This window comes from Perna viridis, chromosome 3 (assembly GCF_037379345.1).
Source record: "Perna viridis isolate PV_CMFRI_1.1 ecotype Kerala chromosome 3, ASM3737934v1, whole genome shotgun sequence".
NCBI lineage: Eukaryota > Metazoa > Mollusca > Bivalvia > Mytilida > Mytilidae > Perna > Perna viridis.
In genome coordinates, this window is record NC_142447.1 from 52785716 (window position 1) to 52800739 (window position 15024).

At 30.9% G+C, this 15024-nt stretch overlaps 1 protein-coding gene across 5 annotated transcripts in view; it reads left to right on the forward strand.

Moving 5' to 3' along the window:
* The window catches only part of LOC148622867 (elongation factor-like GTPase 1), a 28521-nt gene extending 19006 nt beyond the window's left edge, over positions 1–9515 (forward strand). For 4 of the 5 annotated variants that reach the window (XM_088573142.1, XM_088573143.1, XM_088573146.1 and 1 more), the window contains 11 exons: positions 143–265; positions 742–841; positions 1022–1185; positions 1935–2062; positions 2926–3076; positions 3690–3821; positions 4347–4494; positions 5594–5750; positions 7224–8106; positions 8489–8673; positions 9092–9515. In XM_088573142.1, coding sequence (XP_088429268.1) covers positions 143–265; positions 742–841; positions 1022–1185; positions 1935–2062; positions 2926–3076; positions 3690–3821; positions 4347–4494; positions 5594–5750; positions 7224–8106; positions 8489–8673; positions 9092–9280 — 2360 coding nt within the window. In that variant the 3' untranslated portion in view covers positions 9281–9515. The remainder of the gene's footprint in view (positions 1–142; positions 266–741; positions 842–1021; positions 1186–1934; positions 2063–2925; positions 3077–3689; positions 3822–4346; positions 4495–5593; positions 5751–7223; positions 8107–8488; positions 8674–9091) is intronic. The other variant, XM_088573147.1, reaches the window with a different exon arrangement.
* The last annotated feature ends 5509 nt before the right edge of the window (positions 9516–15024 follow it).

Here is a 15024-nt window from a genome sequence, read left to right on the forward strand (position 1 = left end):
TAATTCGTTATAAGCCTGAATTCATCATAAGACTGTATGTTATAAGCAAACACTACTGTAGATTAGATTCTTACATTTTACACTTTATTACAATAAACAGCACAAAAATCCTGCCTTTGAAAAAATGGCATTGTTTTTACAGGTGCAGTAGTAGAAAAGTTACCATCGCCATTAGAAATCACGGAAGACAGAATTGAGAAACTAATGTGTCCACAAGGGAAGAGATTTGATAAACTTCCACAAGAAACACAGAAACTCAAACAAGGTAAAGTAAAAGGCTTGGAAAAAACATTCTTTGTTTATTTTACAAGCAATCTGAATGCATATGCATGTGTTGTTTCCAATTTGTTTATCCAGGACACCATGTAAACACCAACCTCATGTTAGATATTTTACATGTCAAATCAAAAACACCTAAAACTAAGACATACTTCTTAACCCAAAATATTAATGACAAATTTAGAATTTTAGAAGTGGGAGGTTTTTGTTTAAAATTACTATATTTCCTATGAAAAATACAAATAAAATTGAATTTCTTCGTACATTTGTACATCAAAAATTTGATTTTATGTAAAAACCTCTGACATGGGGAGAATCACTTGATTGTACTGTTCCAAAGTTTTAACAGCTAATTATTCACTCCCTCTTTTGTAAGAAAACTTTTAGTAATCTTATCAATTAGTTTTTGGAACTGGTCTATAAGATAAACATGGTATTTGTTTTATTATTTTCAAATTTCAGATTTTATGAATTGTCTAGCTACTGATGAGGCCCCTGTAATAGTGTTTGTATCAAAGATGTTTCCTGTAGAAAGAAGTCATCTTCCACAAAATAAACAGAGGTAAACACTGTTTCTATTTTTAGACAGCATTTATGTAATTAAACAAGTCATTTTAAGTGAAAAACTTAAAACAATGAAGAAACTGATTGTTAACTTATTGGTCATACATTTTGTATTGAATAGAATTTTTGAGGAACATATGTTATTGTAATCACTACACTGTATTATTATGTGTAACAGACCTCTAACAGAGGAAGATATACAACAGAGAAGAGAACAAGCAAGACTCAGACATGCCCAGAGATTGGCAACTGAAAACAAAACAACAGAAAATCAAAGTGAAATCTCAACAGAAAACTCTGAGATTGCCGAATTACTATTGGATACAGAAGAGAAAACTAATGGTTAGTCTGGGATTAGAGTATTTGAATAATTATTTGTTTGTTAAACAAACTGATTTCTGTTTTCTTTGTCAGCTGTTTTTCTCAAATAATTTGAAAAGAATTGAGCAAATGGATCTGTTTAAAGTTTTAAAACAAGGCTCTTTACCACAAAGAAAGATAGTTGTTGACTTATTTACTGCTTCCCATATTTATTTGTTAGAGAATCCATTTTCATAATACAAGGAATGTGACACCTTAAAAGATCCTGAAGAAACATGAATTCAAACACTGAAGTCCTTCATAATTTTTGTCAGCCATGTTATTATTAACTTCCAAAATGGTATGCCCTTTTCCTATTGTCATGGTCTGAAATATGTATGGGCCAGCTTTGGTAAGGAACTGTGGGTTGTCATGGTCCAAAGTGTCTTTTGGTTGAATTGTCCAGTATTGATAAGCTGATTACGACATTTTCATAAATATTCAGGTTCCATGTTTTAACCACCCCTATCTTGGAAATAGCTAAGATTTGATTTGTTGTTAACCATCGAAGCTAGCTAATGTTTCTGAGACTGTTGTGGTTATCAATTACATTTACCAAGTAAACGAGAATGAAGCTGCCATGATGCTATTTTTATGCTCCCGATTTTACATGCACAGACCAGATATTGATGATTTTTCTGGCCATAAGATATACTGAAGCCATTTGATAATACAACCATTAACGCTCCAGACTTATATATAAACTTTATGTTCTATATTTTTTTTTTTAGAAGATGCCGAGCCAGAGGCAGATCAAGTATTTGTTGCCTTTGCTAGAGTAATGAGTGGAATTGTTAGGAAAGGACAGAAAATGTATGTTTTAGGACCAAAACATGACCCTCAAGTAGCTTTAGCAGAGGTTTGTGTTCAAATTTTATGTTTTTAGTTCCTTTAACCACCTTGAATTGATAACTTTTAGGTATGTTTCTTTGTTGTAATATCAAAGATCATCAGGTACACTGGTTTTATCACTACAGATTTTCATTATTATTTTTGAAAGTTGACTGATGTGTAAAAGTAGCTGATTCACTAATAAATTTTGATATGCTTGCTTGATGTAAATGCAGTTTCGTGGAAAATTTAGCCTGCTTGTATATAGGTAAACTATAGAAAATAATGGATTACTCATGTACTGATTAGCTTGTTAATCATGAAATTTTATGCCAAGCTAAAAAGGTTATTATCTTAAACAAATAATTTTGTCACATTAAATGGAAAAACTAGAACTGTGTGTGAGCTGAATTGTAGTACCCTTAAAATGGGTTTTTTTCTCCCTTTAGAAACAACAATAATTACACATATCTTACTTAAGGCATATCAACACCTTTAAATATAATCCTCATCATTCATAAAAAGTTTCATCAAAATCCATTCTGTAGATCAGAAGTTTCGCTTAGTTGGATTATCTCCCTATGAATGTATCTGCCAAGAATTGTCTCATTTCATGCACATCTACAAATGATGCCCAATGTTCATATACCATTTCGAAATCCATTGATTGATTTAAGTGGAAATGCATTTACAATATATGTGGTCAGACAGCTTTTTTTGCTATAAATAATCAAAGACAAAATTTTACTGAACTATAAATTTCTATTTTCAATACTAGTCATTTAAAGTCTGTATTGACCATTATTACCAAATATGACTGTATTTTATTTCATTGCCTTTAGTTTGTTGTCAGTGTTTTTTCCCTTTAACTTGTTATTTTTTGTTTTAAAGGAGGCTTCAGGCAGCAGGATAGAAGATAGTTTAGTAGTGAAAGACCTCAGTAGTGATAAGCATATTACTATAGCAACCATAAAAGATGTATTTCTATTTATGGGTCGAGAATTAGAGCAAATGGAGAGCATACCAGCAGGAAACATTATAGGTACTTTTATAATCATGCTTTAATAACGTTACTGTGAATGTGTAATTGTTTTGTGAAACGGGAAATTTGGTTCCCAACAAAAACGATATTTCCCACTATTTTGTATTATAAACTTGTCAAATCCATGAATTCAAGAATCTGCGAACTGATAACTTTTCCCTAAGTTATGAAAATTGGTATCCACGAATAAAAGTGCTTTCACAGTATATGGTTTTAACCTTTATAAAGCATTGACAGCAGGGTAAGAAGAACAGCCTTAAGTCCTCTGGACAATTTTATTTATTTTTTTTAAATACTTCATTTCTTACAAACCTTTTATTGTGATATATTTGTATTTTAACAACTTCATATTTTATTTTTTTGATTTCCTTAATCTTACATCTGGTAAATTTGATTTTAATTATTCTAGACAGGTTTAACAGGAAATGTCATTGAAATGTTTAAAAACTTTTTTCTGTTAGGCTACAAGATAGCACTTAAACTTGTTGGAAAAAGAAATAAATATGTCACTTTATTGAAAACAGAGTATTTGTCGTGGACAATCTTGAATTTCCTACTCTGTTTAACTTCAGTTACAATGTTTTGACCAAATGACATATGTATATATTTTAAGGTATAGGAGGATTAGAGGACCATATCTTGAAATCAGCCACTGTATCTAGTACTGTTGCCTGCCCTGCCTTTACTGATCTATACTTTGATGCTTCACCTATAGTCAGAGTAGCTCTGGAGCCAAAACATGCTGGTATGTACGGTGTCTATATCTTAATGCTGGTTTGTATGATATATTTTCCTAATCCCAGGAACATAATTTGATGCCATACGCTGTAAAAGGTACAATACATGTATGTAGTGAGAACTCTATCTATCTCATTAATTTGTGGAGAATTTAAAGAACATGCTCAAAGCTAACTTTAATGTCTAAGTGGAGAAACAATGTGAATCATACCTCTCTGAATGACAATCTATACATAGAAAGACACTTAACACAACAAAAATGTCAAAATAAATCAAGTAATGCTGTAATAAAATGATGTTAGAATTAAATAAAAAAAAAAAGCAAAACCATCTGTAGCTATCATGTTATTGAAGAAATTGTGTACATGTAGGTAAATTAACTCAAGATTTTCCTGCAGAATAGGGCTACTTACAGATAGGTATTTTTCTAGAATTAAGATTAATTTTGTAATTGATAAATAAATTTGATAGGGCCAGAAAGGAAACACAGTTCTAAAAATAAACGATTTATCAGAAGTTCTTATCAAAACAGGTGACATGAAGAAACTTATGATAGGATTGAAGTTGTTGAATCAAGCAGACCCTTGCGTACAGGTAATGGTACAGGAGACTGGAGAACATGTGATTGTTACTGCAGGGGAGGTACATTTACAGAGGTGTATTGAGGATCTTAAAGAAAGGTCAGGTTATTGTATACAGAAATAATTCAGAGCCCAAAGAGGGTTTAGAAACAAGTCATTTCTTCAACTTTATATACATTGTTTATTTCTTGTGTCTATCTGTAAATTTTAGAAAGTTCTTTGACCACTTTCATTCCTGTCAAATCATTATTAAACATTTAATCACAATCCAAAGTAAAAGCTGTATTAAATTGAATGTTGTGTCCATACTTGTCCCTACTGTTTGGTGTTCTACCTCAGTGGTCATATCAAGCTGCATCCTATGTATCTATCTATTCTCTTTGTGCCCATCAGCACATAAGGCCTCAACCATCTGACACCACAACTGCCTGTCGTGCTTTCTTCTCTATTTCCCTCCAGGTCTTCCCTATATCTTTCATCTCCTGTTCGACCATCCTACACTATGTCTCTTTTGCATGTCCACTTTTTTGCTTCCTGTCAGGTGTCCATCTTAGTGCAATCTTAGTGATATCTTCTCCTCCTTTTTGCAAAAACTTGCCCAGTCCAACGCCACCTTCTTTTTATCTCTATCTCCATGCAGCACTGCTTGGTCTTAAGGTATAGTTCTTCACCTGCATACTATCAAGCAATTTATTATACCCGTGCTCTGAAGGAGAGGTGGGTATGCTGTTTGACCCATGTCTGTGTTTCTGTCCATAGCAGTTTTTTTTCTGTCAGAGTTTTCTCAGCATCTACTCATCTCAGCAGTTTGAAATTTTAACACATTTTTTTTTGTAGGTATGCCATTTGGTGCAATGTATTTTTGACTTTTTGTTTACTGAGGACTTTATTTATTTTCTTAATGATGATTGGAAGCAGGCTTATCAATAGTGAGCCATCACTCAAAGATTTCTTGTTAGCATTTAATTGTGCCATATATAAATTTATCAGGTTTATATGAAGTTGTCAATGTACGTTACTTAACATGTGTGAGCTAATATAAAGAATATAGAGCATATATGGGGTTACATAGGATAAAGAACAACCGTATTAATTGTATATTTGAATAAATGAATTTATTGAAAAATGATTTTAAGAAAAGTTAGGTCTGTAAACATCTGAATTGTTCTTCATTGATATTGATTATATTTAACTTTAGGTATGCCAAAATAAAACTGAATGTATCAGATCCCATAGTACCATTCAGAGAGACCATAATTAATCCACCCAAGATAGATATGGTTAATGAAGCTATTCAGGACTCTAATATTGTCAGTAAAACATCAAAGATGAAGGAGTTTGAGGAAGATGAGGAGGTAAGTTTATCATCCGCAGCCTAGAACTTAGATAATACAGGGACAATATGTGACAACTAATAATGTTTAGGATATCTATTGCTGCAACTTAATTCTTTATCTTGAAGGAAAAAATTTGTTAAAAAAATAATGTTTCTTTGTTTCCATCACAATTTTTTTTCTGACCGTTGGAGGATAGCGTTTTCATGTGATTTTTTAATGTTTTTGTGACGGAGTTGTTTTTGTCATTGTTGATGTTTGCACGATCTGTATCCTTGTCATTGTGATGATTGTCATCTATAGACATATGGTTCCAAGACAATATCTTAAGTATAAGTGAATGGATTTGTTTGACATTTTACCACAAGGATCCATACCACAAAATGAAGGAAAGGCTTTATCATTACAGTTATGGCCATAACTGCTATTTGCCAAAACAAAGGCATTCTTACTGTTTGTACAAATAGTTTATTATCAACCCATATCAATGAAATATTTTTAGTCTTGATTTCTTGGGGTTCCTTGACATGCAAAAATGATCATGGATTTAAAATTCTGATTTTTGGCCAAGTTTTCAAGTTGAATCGAATTGAGATCCACAGTGAAAAATCACAAATTGTATTAAGATTTTTGATTTTTGCTAAGCCACCATGAGTATTTACAGGGTAAAAAAATTACACTTGTCAGGTAGTATGAGTTCAACAGACATTGCTAATTTTAATTGTATGTATAATTTTTTTTTTCCATTTTCAAATTTGGTAATGGTGAGATCCAAAGAGTCTAAAACTGAATTTTGTTTGATTTAAAAAAAAAAGAACTGTGGTGCTCTTTGATATGCTGATTCTATTCCTATGTTTAGATACTGGATTTTGTTTTGTCCTGTTTTCAAATTTGTCCAAATAAGTTAAGTTTGATAACCAATTTTTAAGTTTTTTTACCACATTCATTCTATGTCAGAAACATTTTCTATACCAAATATTTAGTAATATCCCAAGGTTTGTGATATATCAGATTTAAAGATAGTGTCCCCAACTGTTCAGGTTTGACTTCTACAGTCTTATGAAGCTGAGTTTTACCTCATAGTTCTTGTATGCTAGTCTAAGTCAAAATTTTAGTGTCCCTTGTAATTAAGAAGAAGTTTTAGTGTCCCTTGTAATTCACTATTGATAGTATTTTGCTTTTATACCTTAAGCTGGAGTATTACCCGATTCAGGCAGTAGGTAGAGTTAATGTTTCTGATAGCATTTTTTGTTTTCAATATGTCAGTAAATTCCTGCATTTCCATTTTCAACTAAGAAGATTAAATGTATAGGAATGGGAAACATTATTCAAATTTGTATAAAATTCTCCAGTTTAAGTTTAATTTGATCTAGATTATTTAAATGAAACTGATCAGACAGCTTGCTCACTTCCTATGATTTTGTAATTGCAGGTAGAATTTATGTAATAGAGTGCTAGGAAAACGATAGTGAAATTTTGTTTTTGCTTTTTCAGGTGTTAAAACCTGGATTAGTACAGACATTTACAGCTAACAAGAAATGTTGTGTGATAATCAGAAGTAAGGCTTTACCTGAAGAAGTAACCAAACTGTTGGAAGATAATGCAGACTTATTAAAACCATTGGATAATCTCAATAAAACTAGTGATATCTATAGCTTGAATAAAACCATGCAGGAAGGAATAGCTGAACTCAGAACGAAACTTGATAAATGTTTTAATGAGTCAGGAAAATTTTGGAAAGGTGCAGTAAATCAGATTTGGGCATTTGGACCAAGACGTGTGGGACCAAATATACTGTTGAATAGAGTCCCTAACTACAATAGACAAACTGTATGGAAATATTTAAATGAGGACTCTGAATCTGATGGTGAATTATGGGACCTTGATAATAGTATAGTGAGTGGATTTCAGATAGCAACTTTAAGTGGACCTCTTTGTGAAGAACCTTTAAGAGGAGTGTGTTTTATCATTGAAAAGTGGGAAATGGTTAGTCAATCAGACAGTTCAAAATATTCTGAAAATGAAAGTATGTGTAAAGACAATATAGGGGCAGAAAGTAAAAATATAAATTATGATGTGACAGAATGCTCAAATTTTAAGGGAAATGCTGTGATAAATTCTGATATTGAAAGAGTTCAAAGGTTGACATCAGAAATTAATCTTGAACACAAGTGTCGTGAGGATGATGAAGTGTCTTCCATTAAATCGGATGATAGTGAAGGTAAACTGAGGAAAAAAACAGAAGCTTATGGACCATTCTCTGGACAACTTATATCATGTATAAACTTTGGATGTCGTAAAGCTTTCCAAACACAACCTCAGAGATTGGTAGTTGCTATGTATAAGTGTAATATACAGGCTACAGCTGAAGTACTAGGTAAAGTGTGGAAAAATTGAAATAATGATGTATACAGTTGATAACATATTGGGTTTAGGGCCTTAAGATGTACTCCGGTCCGTACATACAAATATAAATGTGTTCAATTTTGCTTTTTCTTATTGATGATATGGTTCTACTTTTGTATAAATGTATTTTACCATCTTAGAAAATTCAAGTATAAAAAATAACTGTATTTAACAGGAAGATTTCCTATCATATTGTATGATCATATCCTCAAATACCAACAACAAACCTATGCTGAGTGGTATATGGGAACGTTCAGAAACTACACTAATAATATCAGCTCAATGAGAAAGTAAGTAGTAGATATTGATATCTCTAATCTATATGTAATGCTACATGTATATTGTTATTGTAGGTAAATTATTTGCTGTGTTGGGTAAGAGGAATGGTCGAGTCCTGGAGGATGAGATGAAGGAAGGATCACAGATCTTTAATATTGTTGCCACTCTGCCAGTTGTTGAGAGTTTTGGATTTGCCGAGGACATTAGAAAGAAAACAAGTGGTTTGGCTAGTCCCCAGCTTGTCTTTAGTCACTGGGAGGTTAGTGTATCGATATCTATTTCATATAGAACTTATTATTATTTCTTTGGTAGTACACATTTTAATCTTTTGTGCTTAAATTTTCATTCAAAAATTAATTTTTGTTTGAACGCATTAACGTAAAGTTTTGTTTTTCTGCTTTTAATATTTAATACTTCTTTTGTAGGATTTATAAATAATCTCAAGTTAAAAACATACCAGACAAATGAAGGCTTTACACTGCTCAACTGGTATATATATGTTAATGTAACTGAGACACTTTTGAGGTCTCTTTTATGATTTGTAATAGCTGTGATATCTCATTGATTGCATGGCATTGTTATTTAATATCATTTCAAATCACGTGTGTATTGAAGTTATACATGTAATTTGAAGTTTTGTCATGTAGGTTGTAAAGAATTTGTGTGCCTGATTTCAGGTTGTTGACATTGATCCATTCTGGGTTCCCACTACAGAGGAAGAATACATGCACTTTGGAGAAAAGGCAGATTCTGAAAACAGAGCTCAACATTACATGAATGGAGTGAGGAAAAGAAAGGGATTAAAAATTGATAAAAAAATTGTTGAACATGCTGAGAAGCAGAGAACATTAACTAAAATGAAATAAATACTGAAAATATTTGGAACATATGTATGGAATTTACATCATATTTGATTCTTTGATTCTTTTATTTTTTGAAAACTGTTGTAGTTCCTCTGTTATGTAAATTATAACCACATGTGCAATTAAACCTGGGCTTCTACTTGTATTTACAAGATAAAGGTTAAATTTCAAAGATCTCACAATTGTAACTGAATCTTCTGTTAATATTTTTTTGGTAATTATATAATTTTAACATAGACTTTTTTTATTATTCAAGCTATTAGCACTTAGTGATAAGAGTTGGGTGTACATTCAAGTAAAACAGATAGGCCCTATAAAAACAACTGTAAACCAATCTGTCCACTATTCTATTTATTTTTCTTAATCTAAACACAAAGCCATAGTCATTTGCATACAATGACACAAGGCACTGTTGTGGTATGCATAGCCATCCATAGACACCTGTTTTTTTTCTGCCATAAGTAGAGTAGAAGTCAAGTATGATCACAAATTGATTGATTTAGGGATTGTGGCCCAAAGTTGAGGAATTAGGGGCAAAGCAAGCATTTAAAGAACTTAGTATAGAATGCTTAATTCTTGAGTTGAGTGTAAAGTCTTGACACTGTTAGGTCCTTTGTTATCCTGAATCTTAAGAATCTTATATTCTTTATATTGGGCTCCCATTTTAATGTTGGTCCAAATCAGTGTCCACAGCAAAAATAATTCAACAGTTTTTTTTTTTTTCAAACAAAAAATCAAGTTTTTTGGAGTTCTTTGAATCTAACTGTGTATTTAGATTTTGTTATAAATGATATTCTATTTTTGAATTATGAATACATGTGTATTCATCATACACCAGTAAGAGAATAGAACGATATTTTTACCCTCTTCATCTTAAATCTTGAAAAAAATACTATGTGTAAAATTATCACTCCAAAGATGGGCAGTAATTACACAAAGTAGTAATCAACTGAATTTTTTTATTTGAGCAACTTTAATTGATTTGGAATTGATTTTCTGCCTTTCTTCTGTAAAATCAATTGTAATTGATTTTTGGAAATAGTGATTACATATGAATTTTGATTACACGAGTAAGTACACATATGCAACTTTGATTATAACAGCCTCACTGCAAGAGCAATGACAAATCTTGTTCACACAACAATTAAAAAATCACAACTCTTTCATCGAGGACCTGAATGCTACAGTAATACATTTATAGCACAGTCAACTCTATATGTATGTGTTAAAATTCTAAAAGCACTTGGTCATCTGAGAAAGGTCTTTCAATACAATAACGGTGTCATGTATATATTAATCATGCAGTAAAATTTACTCAGTTTGCAAATTATGATGCGACCTTCATTTTCAAAACTTGGCAGGTAAGCAATAAGAATACAAATTACTGACTTAACACAAACATACAAAATCAATGTCCCTTTTTTGTTGAAAAAAAAACATGCTATGCATTAAAGTGCCCTCTTCCCTGCACCCCTCTATTTTCAAATCCTAGCTATAACACTGAACACTCTATGTAGTAGTTCAAATAGACATGTATCTAAAAATAACAAAATGAAACAGGAATGCTTAAAATATGATTAAAAATTGAAAATAATTGAAATTCAATTGTAATTACAATGTACTTTAATGGATTGTAACCAACTTGATTATTCCATGTCTGAATCACATGCATCATGAAAGTAGTACATGGGAGTAACACTGCAAACTCTTTAAGGAGTACTCACATCTAACTACAACCCAACTTGTCATTAGTGACCTTTATTTACAAGCACAGAACTTACTTAAGTGACAATTATTTACATTCTTTATTGGTTATGTACTTCTAGTCTATTAGTCATGTTTCTGAAGTGAATATCTTTCTAAAAAGGAAAAACATCCACCTAAGAAACCTGTATGGACAGATATCATTTATTCTGACATTTTTTATGCCTGTTTTTTTTTAAATTTTTTTGGAAGATGAATGTTTTATGGTATACAATGGTCTGTTTGTCTGTGTTAAGAACCTAATGTAACCTTAATCAGAATCACTAACTTTTAACATATTTATTATGATGTATAACTTGATTTTCTATTCACGAGTTATACAGTAATCATGATGAAGCAGTTTATTGGTTTGTTTTAATTTGAATAAGGCAAACATTCATTGCATGCTATAAAAAGAGTTTTTGTTTTGTTTTCCTGAATTACCTGATTGAAGATCAACGTTGTGTTCCACACGCTGTGCTAGGTATACCCACTTACGTAAAGGAAGTTGATATCAGAGAGCACCCAAAATGCCTTACAAGATATGACCCATTTATATAAAGCCACACACAAATTTTTACATTAATCCATCCATTTAGTACAGAAATTGTAATGAAATTCAGAGAGATGGATGGACAAAGTTTAAAATAAACCATCCACTTGTTGACAGGAGGAATGAGAAAAGAAATAGTCCAGTGAAATGTTTATTCTTGGTAAATTTAATGTTTATTCTTTGTAAATTTAATTGTTTAACCAAAAAGGCCTGTATGTTAAGTTCGTGCAAAAAAAAAAAAAACGTTTTATGTTTCAAACATATTTATGTGCTGTGTTCCCATCAATTCATCATTGCCAATTTCCTGGAATCATGTTAACTCCAATCGACTGATGCCAACACTACATAAATTGGACAACAAAACGTTTAAATGATTTTTTTATGTCTGCATTTGATTTATTTATCAATTGTCTTCCGACAGATATTTATATGAATTGAAGAGACAACTGAGTTAAAATATTTATTCAGCAGACTATCACAAACTTCAATCTCACACTGCTGATCAAAGACAATACATTATGCAAAGACGATCCATTCGAAAAAAAAAAATGTACAATTTGAGGTTTTACATAATGAAATATACAACTGCCTTGTTTTGGTCTGCTGTGTAAGAAATAATGAGTACATATCTTCAGCAATATTTGATCATTTAGTTGTATATGTGATAGGAGGACTTAGATGACCAGATTTTTACTAGACCATCCATTCGAAGAAAAAAAATGTACAATTTGAGGTTTATCATAATGAAATATACAACTGCCTTGTTTTGGTCTGCTGTGTAAGAAATAATGAGTACATATCTTCAGCAATATTTGATCATTTAGTTGTATATGTGATAGGAGGACTTAGATGACCAGATTTTTACAGCCAATTACCTGGTATAAGAATGAGATTACTCATTTAATGCTATCAGGGTTTCTTTGTGATTAAGTTATAAAGCTCTGTTTTTACACAGCAAACAAAAACTACTACATGAGAATTACTTTGTACACACTAAGACATATGAAGATAAAAAAGCTATTTGGTGGGTTTATATGATCACAGATGTTACTCCCTGAAATGTGTGATATTGCATAAACAAAAATGGTTTGGAAAATCAATATTTCACAAATGATTTTTGTAATTAATATTTAAAAATTAAAACAATGTAATCAACATAAATACATGTATAAAGACGATAAGACCATAAAATTCTATATCTGTTCACTTTTCTGGGCTAAACAAAACTGAATATAAAGTATGTAGATATACATGTATTGTCAAGTGCACTATGATTGAAACTTAGGCCAAATTAAGTATTAAAATGTTCCCATCCAGTCACAACACCTGTGGGCCAGATTTAAGGGGATTAAAGATCTAAATACAATGTTTACAAATTGTAATGTCATTTATTTTCAAGTACATATGCCCTATTATAGCTTAATACAAAATTAATTGTCCATATTATGTAACAATATGTTTTCTATTTTGTATCATAGAACATGTGCATTGAATGTCTGATTTATGACCAAAGTTTGTATCATAGAACATGTGCATTGAATGTCTGATTTATGACCAAAGTTTGTATCATAGAACATGTGCATTGAATGTCTGATTTATGAACAAAGTTTGACAAAAAGTAACAAAGTAATTAAATGTCATTTAAAAATAAGTTAAAAACTTTGACATCTTCTGATTGGTAGAATTTACTTTCATGAAAGACCTCCAAAAATGCTAAGTACGTTGATTAGTTAGAAAAGCCCATCCTCTGAAGCTTTATTAAAATACAAAGTATGGTCTGGAATTGTCCAATCCCCTTATCAGCTTTCCAGGAACTGCATAGGGTATTAAAAATAAAAAAAAAACAGAAAATTAATGGGCTTTATATATGTACATAACAAGATGTAAGTAACATACCATTACATTATCTACTAAAAAGATACAGGGAAACCTGTCAAAAACAAACACTGAAAAATTTGTTTTGTTTATACAGGTTTACCATGGTCTGCCATGACAAAATTCTAGTTAAGGTTTCAGTTTCAATAAATTTTATTGTAATGATCAATAACAAAAATTGATGTCAATGATATAACCAATAATCACATAAAATGGATCTATATCTTTACATATAAAATGGTAAGGATGACTGATTCTAAAACTTAATTTAATAATAATACTAATTACTAAGTACAACCAATACTTATAAAGTACAATAATCTTAAAGCTTTAAAGCAAAAAAAAAAAAACCAGAATGAAATAGCAGTCTATACAATTTTGTATATTAGTAAATAAAGCAATCAATTTAAACATAGGCACAACATAGCAAACTGCTTTAGTAAAAATATACAACAAAATAAACATAACAAATAATTTTGATTTTGCCCTAAGATAATAAGGTGATGAAATAAGGACACATTAAGTAAATTGCACTTCATGGTTACTTGTTACAATACAAACATCACAAATTACAACCAAACAGAATGAAGAGGTTTAAATGACTTGAACTAAATGCTCTGGTCATGTACAACTTAATGACGTCACAAAATGATTTGGGTAATCTACTAAGTATATACTTGTAGTAAAAGGAAGATACGTTAAGTGGTTTGGAGACCATATTAATATATCTTGTGTTCTGAATTTTGTTTACAACCTCAAAAACAATTTAAATTTATTTTCTATTAATTGGGTAGTAAGTACTATTCAGATTTATCTACATCAAAATTGACTACATGTAGTCACAAAACACAAATATATGAATTTCAATGTTTTTTCCAGCATTAAGTACAATATTAAGCCTACCCCAGGACTCAAGCATCTTTTTAGAAAGGATTGCACACTAGAAAGTTTTTAAATGTATAGATAGAGAAAATAATAAAAGTAACACATACAAAATTATATCAAATTTAATATAGGGATCACAAGTATATTCATATAAGTTTAATTTCCATAGTAAATTAGTAATACTGTTTAACTGTATTTTACCAGTAACTACATTCTATGTGGTCCAACACAAGCTGAAGAGTACCATGATACTTAAAAAGCAAGGCACTAGAATTAAGAGCCTGTCCATGTAGAAACCAGACAGATCACATAATGTAGGGGGTATACAGAGTTAATTTCATCCCACAATTATTTTTTGTTCAAAATGTTAAAACTCATTATTATGTCAAGGGAAAACAAGGATTTTTCTGCAGTAAAAGTGGAAGACTCAGTATATATGTTCAAAGCTCTCTAACAAATCAACAAAATTATGAAAAGAACAAAGAGTAATTTTCGTTTACTTCATCCTACCCATTTCAACAAATAAAAAAAAACAACTTTCTTTTTTCACAAAACATAAGTTCTCTAATGAATGAATATGTCTTGGAAAAAAAAATTGGCATGTGTTGCCTAGGTCTTCCATGAACACTCTCTTAACATTTAAGGCATATCTATTTTGCCATTATAAATGCAAATGAAACTCAGAGAACTA